The sequence below is a fragment of the Passer domesticus genome, chromosome 5 (assembly GCF_036417665.1).
Source record: "Passer domesticus isolate bPasDom1 chromosome 5, bPasDom1.hap1, whole genome shotgun sequence".
Lineage (NCBI taxonomy): Eukaryota > Metazoa > Chordata > Aves > Passeriformes > Passeridae > Passer > Passer domesticus.
Window position 1 is genome coordinate 76,358,133 of NC_087478.1, and position 19,292 is coordinate 76,377,424.

General features: G+C 41.1%; 1 protein-coding gene across 11 annotated transcripts in view; it reads left to right on the forward strand.

The window, feature by feature from the left end:
* Positions 1-19,292, forward strand: part of PHF21B (PHD finger protein 21B) — a 152,531-nt gene that overhangs the window by 83,636 nt on the left and 49,603 nt on the right. The window contains exon 1 of one of the 11 annotated variants that reach the window (XM_064421176.1): positions 5,036-5,296. The exons of the other annotated variants lie outside the window; for them this stretch is intronic. Within the exon in view, the coding sequence (XP_064277246.1) occupies positions 5,171-5,296 (126 nt within the window). The 5' untranslated portion in view covers positions 5,036-5,170. Of the gene's footprint in view, positions 1-5,035; positions 5,297-19,292 lie in introns of those variants that run through there. 11 annotated transcript variants of the gene reach the window in all.

The following is a 19,292-nucleotide window of genomic DNA, read 5'->3' on the forward strand; positions in this document are numbered from 1 at the left end:
TTTCAGCGTGTGAAGTTATGAGGATGGTGAGCTCATGACTTAAGGCTCAGATCAGGCAGGATCAGCCACATATATAACTGGCAATTTGGAAATATAGGAGAAATACATGGAAATTCATAGGATTGAACCAAAATCCTTAGACAATGTACTAAAGTGACATAGCTTGTGACTATGTTTACAGTGAGCTTGTGTGTTGTCACTCTCTGAATATTAAATATTCTGTTGTTTAAGAGAATTTTATTGTGACTATTGGGTAAATGAAGAGAGGCCATGGCTCTCATTGTTGGAGAGGTCTGTTCAGCTGGTTTGCATGCATGGCATTAGATTAGTATGGAATGATATATTATTAATTGACAAAGACATCATTTTGGTTTGAAAGGGGATCTCCAGTGTTCTGCAAGCTAAATAAACTCTCAGGGTTATGCCAAATGTTTTCTCGTAGCCATGGGGCCACTAAGGAAAAAAAACCTGATATTGCTCTGTAAACAGTTCCAGTTTTTCACAACCAAACTGCTTTGTCAGAGCATCATTCTGGAAGGATTAATGGACTGAGGGTTCTATCTACAGTGTGTAGGTGTTAAAATATAAACGTGATGGACAGTGAATTTTAGGTCCTTTTTAAACAGATCTCATATTTTACTAGGAAAACATGAAGGTTTGCTGAAAGGTGTGTGTCTGTTTTAAATCACTGCTGGGGCAGACAGCAGCCAGGAGCTGAGAATTCCTCCCTTGCAGAGCATGCCCATGCTCTTATTTGAGATGCATGTGTGAAGTAATGTTGACATCAGCTCAGTAAGGGTTTGAAGACGTGATGTAAACTGCAGCAGAGTGACAATGAAGGAGACAAAGCCGTGCACCAGAAGCAGTGCTGTGCACCTGGAGCCTGGCTGGAGCCTGTGTGTGCCCATACCTGTGCCCCACTGCTCAGCGTGTGGGTCACAACAGAACAACCTGCAAACAGTTTCTCCCTTTGCCCTCTCCATTGCTTTATTCACTAAACAGAATGATTTGTGGTTTGTGATAGCAGAAGTAGCATTTGAGTAATCAAATTTGAGGCTAAAACTGTTGGAAGGCTACATTCTTACTTGCAAACCTTTACAACACAGACCTAGCTGGAAAGGAGGGGACAGGGAGAAGGCTTACATGCACTAATAAATAGGAAGGCCAGAGTTATTTTGATACATATGGAAAAAAACATTAACTCTGCTTTAAATAGTTGAGATCGTGCCACGTACAAGATGGGAAATCATAAACAAGTGGCAGATTTCCAGCACATTGTGGCATGTTTGCATGTGACCAGCATACATATTACAAACTCTGGACTGCCTGTGGCATCCTGCAGTGAAAATGAAAGTCATGTTGCTATTGAAAAGGCGCTGTTTCAAAATTGGTGTATTGTGTGTGCTATTATGCTGTGGGTGAGAAGCAGAGACCTGCTTTCCAGCATTTAAAGCAAAAATTATTTTTCTTTTCTTTTCCTCTCTTTCGGCTCTTCCATTGTACCAGCACATGTTTTCTGCTGCAGTGGCCAAACCTTGCTTAGTATCTTATTGTTCATTATTCCAAAAGTATCTGATAATATGTTATGCTGACTGATTCTCAAAATGAGAATTTTATTTCTCTTTAAAAACAAATATTATTCTTTTAATTAATCTGTCAGAATAGAATACAGCAGATGTAGGTTTTGTTGAGGATTATTTTAATCTCTCATATCATAATCTTTGTTTCTTGTCAACACTCCTTTACCAATGTCTTCTCAGGGTTATAATGTAAAAATGGCTGTTACAAAGAAAAAAACATGAAGAGATAAAAATAGCTCATCTCTTAATTAACACAGTTTGATTAAAGGGGCTATTTTTAAAGTTTTGATAGGTACATTTTAGAAAATTAATAAAAGAGACACAGAAGAGATGCTGTTGCTGCTTTTCCTTAAATGGACAGTTTTCTGTACCTCTATTTTGGAAGCTAATCTTGAGCACCTGATCCTCTATATATACTTCCATATTTAGTTTCTAAAATTTTCAGTTATTTAAATAAACTGAGTATAACATTGTACCCTCAGGAAGTAACAGGCGTGTGCCAATTGGTCTTTGCAAGCCTATCCCAAGGACATGTTTCCCCTGTATTTACTTAGAAAAGCTACAAAACCTATATTCAAATTATTTTTTTTCCAGTTTTACAAGCATTTCATATTTATCACAACTTAGACTGAAACAAGCAGTAATCTTTATTTCCTTCACTCTTTTGGTTGCATACACGTGAATAGACAGAACTGTGAGGTTGCTAGGAAAAGTGTTAATGTGCATCACATGCAAAGACCCAAAACTGACTCACTGTTACTGCTTGTAGGGAGGGCAAGTGAGTAAGGGATGGATGGTAGTTTGAGTAGTGAATTTTTTTTGTTTGTTTACAGAATTTTTGCTTTTGTATTTCTCTGCTAATTTGCTCCTTTGAAACAAAACAAAAAGCAATTAGGTGCTATCGAAGTTAGTCAAGAAAGTAATAATCTACTTCTACTTAATTTGCTTGTTCTTTCCACTGACCTACCAAGGGTCCTCTGTCTTTTGGAGTCAAGAAGTTTTATTTGCTTTCTATTGCTGAACTGTCTGAGAACAAAGTAAAGCTGTACTAATACCACTAGAATTGTACTTATAGAAATGTAAGTGAAAATATGAAATCAGAGTAATACTGAGTGTTTCTGTAAGAAGTTTTTCATTCAGTTACCCACACGTTCATGTCTGAGGACAAACATTAAAAGGCATTTCATCAGTACAGTGATCTGTCAGGAATAGCAAATGTTCCTCGGGTCACAAAAGAGAATCCCCACCCAGTGCTACTGATGACAGCAGCAAACCTCTGGTTGTCTGCAGCAGAGCTAGGATTTCCCTCCTGGAATAACTCCAGTTATGCAATGGATTTCTAGCACTGTAACCAAGTGCAGCATTTTCAGACAGTCTGTGAGCCTGCATTTTTCATAGGGCATGAAGCAAAAATACAACCACAGGGCTGAGCTCTTAGTCTGAGAGCTTTATGTCATTGTAGGGGTAAGGTGCTTTGCAAGGAAATATTCTGTAGAGCAGGAGAGGAGATGGTCAGGGAGCTCTCCCACAGGCTGTCCCAATTCTCTTTGGCATCTGCAGCAGCACACCATGGGGCATGGACTCAGTGCAAGGAACACCAGTGGAAAACTGTGCTATAACAAACCACAAAAATAGGGTTTTACAGGATTTTCTCATAAACAGCTTTTCCCTCCTACATAAAACACATTCCTGACCTTCTTGTCTTTCACTTGAGCACTCTTAAACTGTCAGACAGGTATATTTCTGTTTTGAAGAAAAAGCTCTTTTCTCTTCAAAACTTCTATGACACACAACAGCATAGAGAACAAGGAGAATATTGCCTATGCTTCCTTGGGATGATTGTCAGGATAATGGAGAATGAAAGGTAAAGACAAAAATGAAGAAAGCTCAAAACAATTTCTACAATGTCTCAATTACTAGAGTAATGCTGCCATCAGAATCACAGAACCACAGATTCAGTAAGGTTGGAAAAAAACCTCAAAGATCACTGAGACCAACCTTTGACCAAAAAAAAGTAATTTCTGTGTATTAAAATCTGAAGCAAATATCTCTGGTAAAGCATATGCTTGTGATTTCATATAAACACAAAAACTATAGTTCCCAGAGCAAACATAAATTTCCAGTAAGCCTTCCCAGTCTTACAGTGCACGATGGGTTTAAAGGTAAGATGGGAAATATTTTCCTAGAAATCACTTAAGTTTTGTGCTACAAGGCTTCTACTTTATGCCCAGTAGTAAGGTTTTCAGCCTCAATTCTGGAACGAACTAAGCTGGTCTATAACTTTATACACACACACACACTTCTATACACACATTCTATTTTAAACAAACAAAGTTGACAACAAAACTCTTATGGGCTTTAACAGCAGAGCAGCACTTTCCCAAAGGCTGTACATAACATGTAATTGCATTGGAGTCCAAAGTCATGGTCAGTGTATGAAGCTAAACATGGGCAGAACTGTTTGCAGGATTAAGTGCCCTTGATGTCAACTCTAGTTGACAAGATGTTTAATAATTAAAGGTATCAAAAGAGGCTAGAACTGACATATTTTTTGCACATTTACCTAGCTTGCCTAAATGGCATTACTAATAAAAGCCCCCAAGATTACTCAAAGTGCAACAACTTATAAAGTTTTTTTTTTCCTTGTCAAAAGTGAGCATTTTATGCACACACTATTATTTAACATATGCACCTTCATAGTACCTACAGAAATCTCAAATACAAATCTTGTCAGAGATCCTATAGCAAGCTCATAATCAAAATAAATATTTCTATTACAGATGATGGAATAGCCACTCTGTAGCAATATAAAAGAACTACTCTTAAGAAAAACAGAGAACTGTAGGTTAAAATGGAGAAAAGTTAGCTTGGATGATGATGATAATAATAACCATAATTATCATTAATATCATAATGATCATTCCCACCACTGGGAAAATAGTGGAATTTTGTGAGGAAAAGCAAACTTTAAAGGGAAAGCAGCAAACTGACTCCAAAGTCGGTCACGGTGGAAGAACTCAGGAGGTCACCAAGCACTGGGGTGCGGTGGGCATGTGAAATGAATATTCAGACCAAAGGAAGAGAAAGTTGAAAATACCGTTCTTTAAGCCATTTATTATTAATTGAAGCTGCAGTATTACCTAGACTTATACCACGATCATTTATACTAGGATATCAGCTCGAGGCAAAACCCACGGGGAAAAACATCCAACCCAAACCCCCAACTTTGGAAGCGCGGAGCGCATCCCGCGATTTCCCGAGCAACGCGGGGGAACCCAGCCCTTCCCCTGCCAGGAGGAAAACTGTAAACCCTACCAAAAGAAAAAGGAAATAACCCCAAATCCGTGCTGCCGGGAGGCCGAGTGCTTCTGCAGCCCTTGCGGTGACGATGCCGCTTCTCTCTCCCCCTCTCCCGGCAGAAGCCGGCGGTGCTGGTGGGCAGCGCCAAGCCCGGCGCTGTCCCGGCGCTCCTCAAGCCCCGGGCACACCCTGCCCATCCCCGGGCACACCCTGCCCGTCCCCGATCACACCCTGCCCGTCCCCGGGCACAGCCTGCCCGTCCCCTCGCTGCCGGCCCGGCGCCCATCGCGATGGTCTCGGCGGCCCTGCCCGGCGCGATGGGCGCGGAGCCCCCTCAGGGCGCGCCCCTCAGCCTGCGGACCACGGCCAAGGCTGTGAGGGCTCGCCGGCCGCCGGAGCTCGGCTCCAGCACCCAGGTACGGCCGGGCAGGGATGGAGGGAAGGGTGGAGGTCTAAAGGGGAGGAGGCAGGGAGGGATGGGGGCCGGGCGGCAGCGGGGAGGCGCTGCGGGCTCTGCCGCGAGTGAGTGGCGGCTGGGCGGGGGTGTGAGGGGCTCCGGGCCGGGGGAGCTGCCGGCGGGAGCGAGGGAGACCTGACCCTCCATCCCAGTGCGCCCGGGGTGCGGGAGCCGGGAGAGATCCGTCCCTCCATCCCAGTGCGCTCGGGGTGAAGGGGCCGGGAGAGATTCGTCCCTCCATCCCGGATCCATCCCGGATCCATCGGGGCGCGGCGCTCGCCCCGCCGGCCGGCCGGGGAAGGGCTTCGTGCGCCCCGGGCACTTGGGAAGCTCGTGTGGCTCGTCCTCAGTTGCCCCACCTTCTGTCACCGCGTCTGTGGTTCAGAAGCAGCCCTTAAACCTCCCAAAGTTACGGAGAGACGTGTTTGCGGGGCGGAGGAGCTCCGGCTGTGCTGGCGTTTCGGGTCCCCGCAGCGCGGGGCTGGAGCCGGCCCTCGCTCAGCACAGGGAGCTGCAGGCTGCATAGGAACAGATGCATACACGTGTTTAATGTTTATGTTCCTGGTAGTGAAAATAATACATAACTGGACTTAGTAAAAGCAGGTCAGAAGGGGAAGGGGTGCTGTTTGTGTGCTGCACACCGTTTTGTGCAGTGCATTTACAAAAGGTTTTACTCTAGTCATGCTGTGTGTCGGGAGAGGGAGGTGATGCTGATGAAGTTGAAAGGTGAAGGAAATGACGAAGCCTTTCTAAAACTTTGTAGAAGAGGGTGTAATGTGTAATTGATCACATGGTAGATGTGGATTTATTTTCTGCTTTCTGCACTTAGGGGCTGTGTTAGTCTGGGGGTTGTTTTTTTAATTCCCCTTCACAGGCTCAGAATATGAATCTCTAATAATCAGGAAAGGAGAACCTGATATGAATAAAGGGAACAGGCAAACTATATGTGAAGATTTTTGTAAGTCAAGGTTATGTTGGAATGCATGAGGCTTTTTAGTACCCAGGAAGCCCCTTCCTAAACATATGAGGCATGACCATCACCTACTGCATCCACTAACTAATGGAAAGCACATCCAACCACTTTGGAAACCAAATTATCCTGTCAGGTTTTCTGGAGAAACAGTGTTCTGTTTAGCTGTTGCACTGAAGTATGTGTCTGGGGAATTGGACTTTGAATATCTATTTTGTATCTCATGCTGGGTAATTTCCTTCTTAGAAGGTATTATTTATGCTTTACTGAAAATATACTTGATGGTATCCTAGTAGATATTTCTCAGAATCCTGGAAAATAACTATATAAATGATAATAACATGAAAGATGAAAGTTTCAATATTACAACAGTCTATCATTTTGTGAAGGACTATCTTTTACTATCACTGTCAGAAGCCATTGGAAGAAAATAATCAAAGCAGTGAGGGAAGAAGCTTGAAATATAATTTAATGTGTTTAGACCAAATAGTGAAGCAACAGTCCCAGGTGCTGGAGAGCATTGTGAGTTAGAATATTTGGCTGAAAACTTTTCACTTCTTCAGGGTGTTGTTGGAGGAAGACTTTCTAACCTGCTGTGGTGTTGAATATTCCATTTATTCATTTATTCCCATTTATCCTTTCAAAAGGGCAGATGGGTCCCAGTCCCACCTCCCAAGCATGCTGGGCTCAGTGGTGGATTGCAGCCTGCTGGAGCCAAGCACTGATGCTCTCAAACTTTGTCCTGGCATTGCAACTTTTCCTTGCAAGGAGCAGCTTCATTTCAAGCAGAGGCTTGCTGTTGTTGGAATAGCATGGCAATGTTGACCAGCACGTGGGGTTTCCTAGAGAAAAAGTCTAGTGTTTTTACTTAGAGATGTCTTCACATAGTAAGTTTTCAACAACTGTAATTTTGTGATTTAGTTATCTCTGATTATGTTTGTAATTTATGAAGGGAGAAGCTGAGGAATGGCAAGTTTCTAAACAAGAGGACTGTCATAGCTTTATCTTTTTGAGAATAGTCATCAAGTGTGGATACAAACAATAAGAAATATTGAATTACAAAAATAAAAAATTCAAGCTGACCATTGGTCCTAAACTGTCATCAAGCTTAGTGCCAGATTGCATGTTAATTATCATTCCTCTACCCAAATTAAACTTGTTTTGCAAAATTTATTTTTCTGGGGAAAAAAAAAATCTATTCTTGCTTCATACTCAGTATTCTTGATTGTTCCTGGAGAATTATAATGAATCAATGTAGTAACACCTTAGCTACAAGCACTGTAGTGTTGGATGGAAATTTCACTGCTGACATTTATTAATAAGCATTTACTGTGTCTTCTCTTTTGGGTTCTTTTGTAGTGTTGTTACTCTCAGTAAAGTTGTTTGGGGTTTTTTTTCAACAGGAATGTGTGTAGTCTGTAAGATGGAGGACAACAGATCTCTGCAAACTGGCAAGCTGACAGCTGTAGCTGAGATTATTGGTGTAGTGTAGCCTCCTCCTCTGCACCTGCAAAGTGAGGGACAGGGCAAGGGCATGAAATGCAACGCTACAAGTGCCTGAACAGTGCTTGAAAGCATTTAGAGGATCAGGATGTGTATATGGTCATGTCATGTGGTATCCAGCAAGAAGAATGAAACGCTAAATGAAACTCAGCAGAAAAAAATAGGGCATCAAACACTGTCTAAATGCAGAACTTTCAAAGGCAGATAGGAATAAATGTAAGGTTGTTACAAAAATTTCATTGGGCAGCAGCAAGTCATTGCTTTCATTTTGGGCTGTTGTTTATGCAGCAGAATTTTAAAGTGATTTTGAAATGTTTTTGACTTAATGGAAGCCATATCTGCATGGAAAAAAGTATATAAGTAAATAAACACATAACAAATGCTAAAGGGTTGTTTAGATACCTATCATGTGGTTTATTAGAAACAGGATATATTGTGAGATTAAAAAGGATTGAAATGTGTAAGCACTGGCAAGGGTGAGCTGCAGGAATCAGTGGTGGGTCTACACTACTCCCTGCAGCCTTTCAGTGCCAATCCCATCTGTGAGGACATGACTGACAGAGCTACGCTGATGAAGGTGTGCAACAGGGATATCATGAGTGCAGCTCTTGCTCCCACTTCAAGAAATGAAGCTTAGAGCTTCATTTGGATGATCTGGAGCAAATGATGTTGGCTAAAGCAGAATTTTGCTGTCATAAGCTGAATTTTGCTGAATTTTGCATTTGGCATATTATGTCTACATGATAGGTGTGCTTTGCCTTCAGAGAATTGCTAGTGCTGTTGTGTAGAGAGAATGCCCTAGAGCTACTGGGTAGTCAATGGTATGCCTGTACCTACAACATACTTTGGTATAAAGAGATTTTGATATAAGCCTCTCAATTTTTACTTTTATTGTAATGATGTTTATGTGCTATTTACCCTTTCCTATTCTCACCACCATTTCCTGACTGAAAGCAAGATCTGAAATTGCTTTGCTGAAGGACAAAGTCCCATCTGCTGTGTTGGAACAAGGCACCTGTAAAGAAAGGTACTGCTGCCTCCTCATTCTCTTCTAACTAGCAAAACTGTGGCCCAGCAGTCATCCCAGGGTCTGGTTTGGGGAAATCAGGAAGCTGTTGGAAAGACAGTTGGATCAGGCAGAATTGGGAGCACAAGCAGAGAGGGGGAACAACACTGTCAGAGCCCTTGTCTGCCTTTCAAGATCTGTGGTGAAAGGCAGAAGTGCTGGGGGGCCATGCCAGCACCAGGACACACAGACAGTGTGTCTGGAACTCCCTGGCATCTGTCTCCTGTTTCTCTGTGCAGCTCTTACACCTTAGCAAGGCCCTGGCTCCCTGTCCCTCACAAACAGCATCACACCTGCCTCCTGCCCCTCTCTGTACTTCCCTTCCCACATATGAAATTTGGCAGTTTCCCCATGCACGTGTACTCTTGTGTCCTGGGGTTTTCTATACAGAGGGCTTCTTTCAAAGCAAAATGCACTCTGAGGATTTATAGTGCTATAAATTCTTGGCAAGATAGTAAACTGTTGTCCACAAATACTTCATTAACTCCACAGCTCACAGAACTACTTGTGTCCCTGTTTAGGATGAGCACACAACACAGGTATCCATTAATTTTTTAGGAAATGTGGCTTTTATACATGTAGGAGGGTGCTCATTCATACCTGCTAGTTATCTGTATGTTCAATTTACCAGAAAAGAATGCATCCCAGAACTTTAGGAACATACTTTTACCTACAATGGCCATTTTTCAGAATAGTGTATTTGTAGAATGATTTATTACCTTTCTCTCCACCATCCTACTTTATATGCTTCACTGTGCTCTTTGTAAAAGTACTTCCTCCATAACTGTAAATCTGCCTGTGCATATGACTAAGTCTCCTTTGGTTTTTTATTTATTATTTGTATTGCAGCAGTACTTACAGGTTTTATTTATAGAGGTATTTACCTGTATTGGTTATGTGGCTATATATAGCTTCTTTTTTTTTCTAGAATCCATGTTACTACAGTGCCTGAAAACCTGGCAAGAGTTAATTTATCCTCACAATATGGAGTTAGTATGACTAAGGTATTATTATTCCATGTTTTACTGTGGGAAAACTGAGAAATAAAGGGTCCATCTTTGCTGATCCCTTTGTGCTTCTCTTTAGGAAGGTCACAAGGACTGCCTTAGGCAGGATTTCTGTATTGACAGCCACACTTTGGGCCTTTTTGGTAATTTTGAGAATGCCTCAGACATGTCCATGCTGCACATGGCATCCATGGGAATGAGAACTGTCCAACAAATCCTTGGATCATGCCATGGCCCCCTTTAGCCTTTGCTGTAGCCCTTTGCACATCTACCCCGTACTTCTTCCTCATCCACGTGCTGAAATGCAGGTGGAAATGATAACTAGTGAGCGCAAGTAAGGATAAAACAAAGATCCAGAGGCTCCACACAGATCTAAGGGAGGGGAAAAATCCAGACATTTTTCTATGGATTATGAGAGCCTCGGTCATGTTGGCCATCGCCAGAGCACTGGCATCTTGCTGGCATCAGAGACGTGCCAGTTTGTCTGTGATTGACAAAATTGAGTTTCTGGAGTCCATGGCTCCTGCTCTTACTATGTGTTCAGTTGTATTTTCCTTCAGATCCCTGTTGGTCAGTGGTGGCTGATGAATTTCAAGGTATTGAAGAGATTTATTGAGGGCTTTCTTGGGCTTTGTTTTATCGGTCACTGTGTTGGTTTCTGGATGTCTGTCCTGGAGGAGCAGAGCAATGATTGCTCTATGTGGGTAACAGTGCCTATTGACCTCCATAAATTGTTCTGGTTTTTATGGTTTCCTCAAATGTGAAACAAAGGCTGGCTTTCCTGCTGGGGCCTTATCAGGGCTCTGAGCTTTCTGCTTTTGCTGGTCTATGAGAGCAGCCTGATGTGGTAACAGTGTTCTGTTCAAAATAACACAGAGGAGAAAACTCCACAGAAAGCCAGTGATGTGGGGATTTTGAACAGGTAAGCACTGACCATGCCATCATGGGCACGGTTTCATACACCAGAGTTGTTGTAAACAGAGAAATTCTGAAGAATGACCCTATTAGAGTGTACCTTCAGGAGATATGTGAAAATGTAGAAGAGGAGAGGTGACCTAGCCAAATTAAATTAAGAATATGTGCTGGTTTAGGGCAAATTTGGAAGAAAAACTTCTAAAGGGATTCCTCGAAAAAGCAGATTCAAGTGGCTCTTCCCCCAAATGGTTTGCAAAAATATTTCTTTGTAGAAAAGTGGAAAAAAATGTTTATTTGACAGACAAAGCATTCACCAGCACAAAAAAAAAAAAAAAGAAAAGAAAAAAGAACAATATTAAACAATAAAAGCTCTTGCTGCTCCAGAGAGATGCCAAACCCAGCCAGTCCCTGGGTGGGCTGTGGCTCAGCTCTCTCAGGCTCTGATCAGCCCCTCAGGGCTGGAAATGCCACGGCCCAGCCCGGCCCGGTGGCCACAGGTGGAGCTGCTGCTGCTCTGCTGGTGCTCAGGGCAGAGCAGCTTTGAACAGGTCCAAGGAAAAGAAAAACCACAGTCCAGGGAACTTCTCTGCCTCAGCTGGCTAAAAACTAACTAAAAGCCAAGGAGAGCCCTGTCCTGCTGTCTGTCCATCTGCAGACAGCACAGTCCAGCAGCAGGATGTGGAGCAGTGAGTGCAGCCCCTGAAAACAAACTCTGCTTCTTCTCTCCCCCTTTGCTCTCAGAACCTGTCTGAAAGGTGCAAAACTTATTCCTGGGCTAAACAGATAAGTGGGGATATAAGCATCATAAAGTCACCCCAGGGCAGAATAATAATAAAGAAAAACACTCAGAGATGAGGAACTCCAAGGATTTACCACTTCACTCACCATCCAGTGATCAGTTCTTGCCAATGGAGCTTAAGTTTTAACTCTACCATTAGAATGTTGTAAAGAACATGGTAATTTTAGGAAGTGGGTTATAGAGTGTGTGTGACAGATTCTGCTTGTATCTGCACTCTCTTAGTTGTAGGTTTATTAAGGGAGGTTCATTAATTTACTCCATATTTAAATGTGGGTATCTAACAGCAGGATTTGGCCTCACTACTCTGATATATACAGCATAAAAGCACTTTAAAATTTGTATTTCTTGCTAAATAGCATAAAATTACGTCCTTTCAGGTTAATTAAACCATTTCTCAGTGCTGGTTGCTGTTGATGGTATATTTAAATGTCAGATTCACAATAAGCACTTATGCTTCCTGATGATAAATGGTTTCCTTTTAAATATCCCGTATGTGTCAATGCATCTGAAGCATGTGGATTTCTTCTCTGTTCAATCTGCATTCCCATTTAGTCTACATTAGGGTTCAGACACCCAAAGACTGAATAAAGACTGAAAAGACTAAATTCAGGAACTGAATAAAACCTCATCAGGCCCCATATAGTATTCCTTACAAAGCCAAAAATTTGCAGTGAAGGCAGCAGAATATTCAGCAGGAAAGGGTAAGTAAAAGTGGACTCACACTGACTGTCAGATACTTTGTTGTAAAAATCTAAGAGCAACTTTTCCACATTTGTTTCTGTTGGAACTGCAAACAAACACCCTGCTGGAAGAAAATGAATGTCCAGGGAATGTAGCATTGCACTGCAGTCAGGTCCATGAGGAATGATTTTGGGACAGGTTCTTGTCTGGGGATCTGAATGATGATTTACTGAAAAACAGGGTACAACTTTGAACCCAGTCCAGGGACAAGAACCCAGACGGGCTGAGGGTCCAGGATTATATATGGGATAAGAGGGGGTGGTTCAGAGGATCAGGGTGCAATGGCAGTAGGGCAAAATGGTGCAAGGTGTGGTTAAAAACAGGGAGAGCCTTTGGGGACTGACTGGGCAGGCAGTGTGACAAATCAGGGCCAATGGGGATTTGGGGAAAGGAGAACAGTCCAGGAGACATACAAAAATGGAAATAGGGGCTGAACAGGGGCACAGCCAAAGGGCCAATGGGGCATCAAAACTTACAGGGAATTAAGGATGTGAATGCAGAGGCTTGTGGCAAAGAGGCTTTTCTCACCCTATCACTTATTGTAACCTCTCCAAGGTTGAGGGGTGATTTTACTTTACTTTACTTCCTCCACAAGGGAGTAATTGTAAGGTTTAGTTTCTGGAGACCAGACCATGGTTGTTGTCTGCAGCATTTGTGTCACTGAACATCCCAACTGCAGGTCCATGTGACAGTGGGTTGGAGGAATGGACATGCTGCCTAAGTATTTATGGAATGGTTTTTCTTCCTTTGAATGTCAAAGTGTCTCTACTGAGCGACACAAGCAGAAGGAGATTAACTGAAAACTACTTTAGTTTTGTCAGTGGCTCCTGGTCCTGCAGAAGAATGATGGAGCTGTCAGCACATTTGTATGTCCTTATAACCAGAAGTACATCATTGTCCTGTCTATAGAGAACCAAACACAAGAGACCAGGTTAAAGGAGGGAAATGAAATTGCTCCAATTTCATGCCTTTTCTTGGGAGCAATTTTAACTGCCTAGAAAATAAAGTATTAAAACTTAGGAAGCTAAAAATGTAGAAGCATGGGCATCAGATAAGGGGGGTTTTCTGCCCCTCTGCCCTGCTCAGGTGAGATCTCACCTGCAGAGCTGCCTCCAGCCCCGGGGTCCCAGCACAGGAAGGACATGGAGCTGCTGGAGAAAGTCCAGAGGAGGCACCAAGATGATCTGAGGGATGGAGCAGCTCTGCTGTGATGAAACCCAGGGAGAATTCAGATTGCTCAGCCTGGAGAAGAGAAGCTTTGCAGGGACTTAATTGTCTGAAGGACCCAACAAGGAAGGTGAAGACAGAGTTTGGACAGGGGTCTGGAGTGACAGGACAAGGGAGAATGGCTTCAAACTAGATGAGATATTGGGAAGAAATTTTTCCCCGTAAGGGTGGGTGAGGCACTGGCTCAGGCTGCCCAGAGGAGCTCTGGCTGCAGTATCCCTGGAAATGTCCATGGCCAGGTTGGATGGGGCTGGGAGCAGCGTGGTCTGGTGGAAGATGTCCCTGCCCATGGCAGAGAGGAGGATGGGATGAGCTTTAAAGGTCTTTTCCAACCCAAGCCTTTCTGGAATTCTGTGAATATATAGGCAGTCCCCTTATGGAAGTTTCTGTGATATTTTATACATCATTAAATATATTATCCATACAAACAAAATTCTGAATCCCTTATTCTAATGCTGAGAGTTTTTGGCACATGGTTGTTTTGACGTTAATCAGAATAGCTCCCATGGAGAGCTTTGATTCACTTCAGAAATGCAAAGAACACTCTAAAAATGATGATACACTGCAGCTATTTCATTGTAATTGAGGCTGTCTGTGCTTCATAGAAATTATCAGTCAAGCATTCCTGAAAATGTCAGAATTTTCAAGTTAGTTCTATTTAAAATGAGGGAACAAGGATATGAGGGGATGGATAGAAAATTTGAGGGCTGTGTGATTCAAACTTGAAGTGCAGTTTGTAATAGTGAAAGATGATCAGCTTTGGAGCTGGAGAGATCATCTTCTAGGTATTTTTCTAAATTATGGGATGCATAAACAGGTCTACTTATTCTACATGTGCTGTTACTTTAATAAAAGGCACCACTTTAGGAAATGAAAGGCTTTGGAATATTTCTAAATGTCTTATTTCCATCTATTGTTTAAAGGTGAGGTTTTCTCATTATCTTCAGAGTTTGTGGCATAGTTGAATAATTTGCAGGAATCTGTTTGATACCAGACTGCAAACTCTGTATTTATCCTCTTTCAATGTTCATATTGCAAACACAGGCATGATAAGATCTCCTGTTGGTGTTCTAACTGTATCAGCATTTGGCAATTGGTCTGCTACTAATCTCACAATATGCATTTGTGTCTATATGGAAATTGATTGGAAAAATGTGTCAGGAAATACTGATCTTCAACTATTTTATGTATAAATGTGAAGGGCTTGGTGAAAGAGATGGGTGAGAGAGTAGATACTGTAAACAGAGTGCTGATGGATACTCAAGTAGTAAATAGAAGTATCTTAGAAGTAATTGCTGGCAGTAATAAAGTCAGTAATTTTATTTCATCTGTGGATAATAAAATTGTTTGACATTGCAATAGAAGTGGTGTTTATGTTATATTAATATTTATTAGTACTTATTGATGCTAGGGTTTAGTTGTTCTCTTTTCCTCACATCACAGCCATTCCATAAAAATTCAAGTTAAATTGCTACATAATAAGCAATTAAAAGTGTTTGTGTGTGTGAGAGAGAAGTAATCTGTGTGTGGAGATATTCCTATAGAGAAGGACAGACCCTCCCTGACTAGGAATATAGAGAGTTGTGCTCCAAGTGATGGAGCTGTGTTTGCACTAATTAAAATATGTGGTTCTTTGAATGCATATTTCAACCCACGGGCACTGTTTGCTGTTCATATAGGAGTGGCTTGCATGGGTTTCCTGCCTTTTAATGGGGTGTGTGTATATCCTTGCTTTGGCTGTGGGCAGTGCCTCTTCAGGTGTCGCCCTGTTCTTTTGAGTTCTTCCAAGCCTTCTGATGTTTATGCTCTTGTAATGAACTTTCTTAGGGACTTTATGTAAATAATTATTGCTTTACATTCTTTTCTGGAGGAGGAGAAATGTGATGGACTGTTGGTTTGTCCAGTGTCATTGGAGAGGTGGCACTGTCACCCTCCAATCCACTGTCACTTTTGAAAATCTATAAATGTTAGAGTCAGAAATTAAACTTTCCTTCTTTTTACCTTGGAAGTTCAGTGTCCACATTGTTTTATTTCGTGTCCTATAGCGACATTCAGGAATGAGATTGTGCACTATGTTAAATGGCCTTTTTGTGTGACATGTGAAGGATTGCCAGTGTGGAGGATAATGTGAGTCAGAAAGTGCCTGATCCAAATTTAACCAAATTTGTTCATCTCTAAATTTAGAGAATAGCTGAATGGCAAGACAGATATATTTCAGTTTGCATCAGTGACAAGGACAGAGTGTTGGCGGATGCCTGTTAAAATCCATAGCTTGCTTTTGATACTCATACATGTGTGTATGGGTGGGGAAAGACTAGTTACTTTTACTTAGCATGAGCCTGTTTCTTCTTTGACTGCTTTTAAATCACTCTTGGGCTTGATGTTTCTTCTGTGCAGATAGTTCTTGTGCAGATGGTACGCTATGGTCTTGAGTCATGTTTTTGCCCTCTTGAGTAGAAAGACTTGCATTGGAAATGGATTTTTATCATTATGAAAACTGACATATACACCCTTTTAAAATAAGGCAGGCACCAGGCAAGGTAAGACAAACCAAAATTCTTTTTGTTGATCTTACAATCAGGCTTCAATATCAGTAATTTCAGAAAACTATTTCAAGTTATCCTTTATTTGAACATAACTATGAGTTAACATGTATTTAGTTCACATGGCTTCAACAGGATTAATCATATCCATGTATCAGTTCCCATTTACCTGCTTTTCTGTGCTGGGGTCTTTTTGACTGTTCTAATTCTTTGGCCAAATATTGTCCTTGGAGATTTGACCAGTTAAGGCAAGACCATCCCCACTGCTTTTGTGCAAGGCATTTTGTTAATGTGTATGACAGTTTGTCTGGGGGGTTTTCTCCATGAGATCTTTATTACAGACCTTTGTTTAGCCTCTTTTTCTTGTTTCATTTTATTACAACCCCAGTTCAGTGACTTGTGTCATTAAATTTGCACCTATAGGATATTACAAACAATTTGATTTTTGCATTCCTCAGTGAATCAAACAATGATAGTGGCTGGGTTGGAGATGTGTTCACTTTTATTTGTAGGATCACTGCAATAGAAATGACTGAATAGGTAATACCAGAATGTGAATGACAGCTTTGATAGGATTAAAGCAACAGTGTGCTTCCTGTAGTTTGCTGAACTGCTAATGATGATTTAAGGGTTTTACCTTAAATATTTACTATCCTTTTATGTGTGAAGTAAACCCACAAATCAGCATTGTTTAATTTAATATAACATTAATTTTTCTTTGAATAATATCTTAGTACACAAAGATATTTTTAAAGAAGGATATTGTAGCCTAGTAATAATAAGAATACTGTAGAAATTTGACAGAGATGCTACAGAGGGATACTATGATTTTAGAAGACTGTATATGGTAATTGATTAGCATTTGCTGTAATGAAACCCCACAACCCAATTTGCTGGTTTTTTTAGGGTGAAGCATTACTATATTCATTTTCCCTCACACTTGACTTTTCAAAATGCAAGCCAATTCTCTAGATTCTGTTGACATGTAATTTTTAACCTTGCCTGTAATGTGGGAAATTAGATATTGCATTTGTTGTTATTGCTAGAAAAGGACAGCCCAACCTCCCTAATAAGTATGAGGAGATCAAAAGCTTCAGGTTTCTGCTATATTTGTGGTTTTAAGTGGGTTTCAAAGCCAGAGTAAGTGGCTCTGAACCATCATTGTGATGGCTCAGAATTGTCAAGTCTTGAGGAATATGAGCTCTAGCTCTCATTCTTCTAGCCCGAATCCAGAAATTGGTTTTGAATTTAGAAGTTATTACATAGAACCAGAGTTAATTCATATCTTGGTATATCATGATGTGTTTACACTTCAGTAAGTTTAAGTTTATAAGTATTTCTCAGCAAATTCTGTGAGCATTGTCAAATGTGTAAGTTTGGAACATCTCCACTGAAATCAGGTCTAGAGAAGCTTTATTTGTACCAGAAGAATTCCTCTACAAGATACATCACTAGCATGTCTTTCACTGTTTTCCTAATAACAGTACAATAGGCTTGGCAAGCTATCAGTGATTTTTGGTTTTGTTATTATTACTGTTATATTTTCTTTTAAAAGGGATGCTTAATAAAAAGAAAAACCCACCAGCTTTGAAAACCTTGAACAACAAGGTGACCAGAGCATTGATTGCAATTGTTGGTTCTCTTTTCCCCCAGGTGTTCTCTAAGCCACTGGGCCACAAAACCACATCCTTTCTTCTGTCACTGGCTAATTTAGCAGAAAAGCTTGGAAGAAGAGTCTTTTTCTTAAGTGTGTTCTGACAATTAAATGATTCACAGTGCCATGTGTGAGTGTAGGACCTGGAATCTTCCTACTCTGCAGTAGGTGGTTGGGCTCCCAAGAAACTGGTTGAAGGAAGAGATGGGATAGAGAAGAAAAGGAAAGCACAACTCTCATGGAGTTTGTTTTGAATGAAACTGGTTAGCCACAGATTGGTCTCCAGAACAGGGCTCAGGGAGGGGAAACTCTATGGGAGTGAAGCAGGTCTCCTTTCAGAGCAAAGTACAAACACATGGAATCAACAGTGCAGCAAAACACATCAATGCAGCATCTCAGGAAGGAAAGGAGATTTTCTGCTTACTAGTTCTAAAATTTCCTGGCTCTCTCATGGAAGGGTGCTCACTTTGGTATATTTTACTCTGGAAAGGTATTATGGGTGATATATTGTGTTCTGAAAGGTATGCTTATGTAGTCACATACATACACACACACATATATATATCTGTATATATTTATGAATTTATTTATATAAGCATAAATTTACCAAATTCTTTTGCTATCTGAAAATAAAAGAACAACCTTTTTTTTTGGATCATCAAAGAACCAATTACATTTGTAAGTGAATACTATGGAGTTTACCACCCTCCAAAACTAAATATGGCTATTTTCTTTTACTAGAAGACAGCACCTACACAGCAGTGTCTGCAGTGATTTTTCACAGCTGCAGTCCTAGAACTATGGAATACCAAAGTTAGGAATTCAATAGCAATGGTAATTCTACAATATTGTGCTAAAGCAATATTTTCCAATGGGGTTTTCTGAGGGATAAGTAACTTAATATTGCTGAGCAGTCTTCCTAAAAAGTATAAAATGCATTCTTATGGGATGTACTGCACATCCAAGTTAACATTTGCTGAAAAAGTTACTGCTTCCGTTTTTTATCCTAACAAATGACATTAACTGCATGGTTTTAAAATCAGTCACATTTATACACACTCTATATAGAATTCAGGCAAAATTTTATTGTACTTTCCCCAAATTCTATTCTCAAGGAAGTAACTTTTGTACCAACATCCAGTTATTATGGCTGAACTGATAGAATAGCTTCTTTTGTCATTCCATTTTCTTTGTGGGTTCTGCCTTCCCCCACCCCTCCCCTGCTTTTCTCTGCCACCTTAGCTAAGAAACATTGTTTTTCTCCTTGTCTTTATTCTGTTGCTTGTTGGAAACTTTCCAAAGCAAATCCAACTTTCTTCTGCCTAGCAATTTGGATTAGCTTAGCTCAGGCCTGACAAAGGTACTGTCTGGAAGCAAGCAATGTTGTTGCCTCAGGTTGTCACTTCCTTCATGTTTTCCAGTCCTTCTGAGTGACAGAAGAACACCTAACACTCAGAGCAGAGTACAAAAGCAGCTCTGACTCCAGTGGGTGCTAAGGTGAAATCATATGGAGTTCTAATTTTTCAGTAG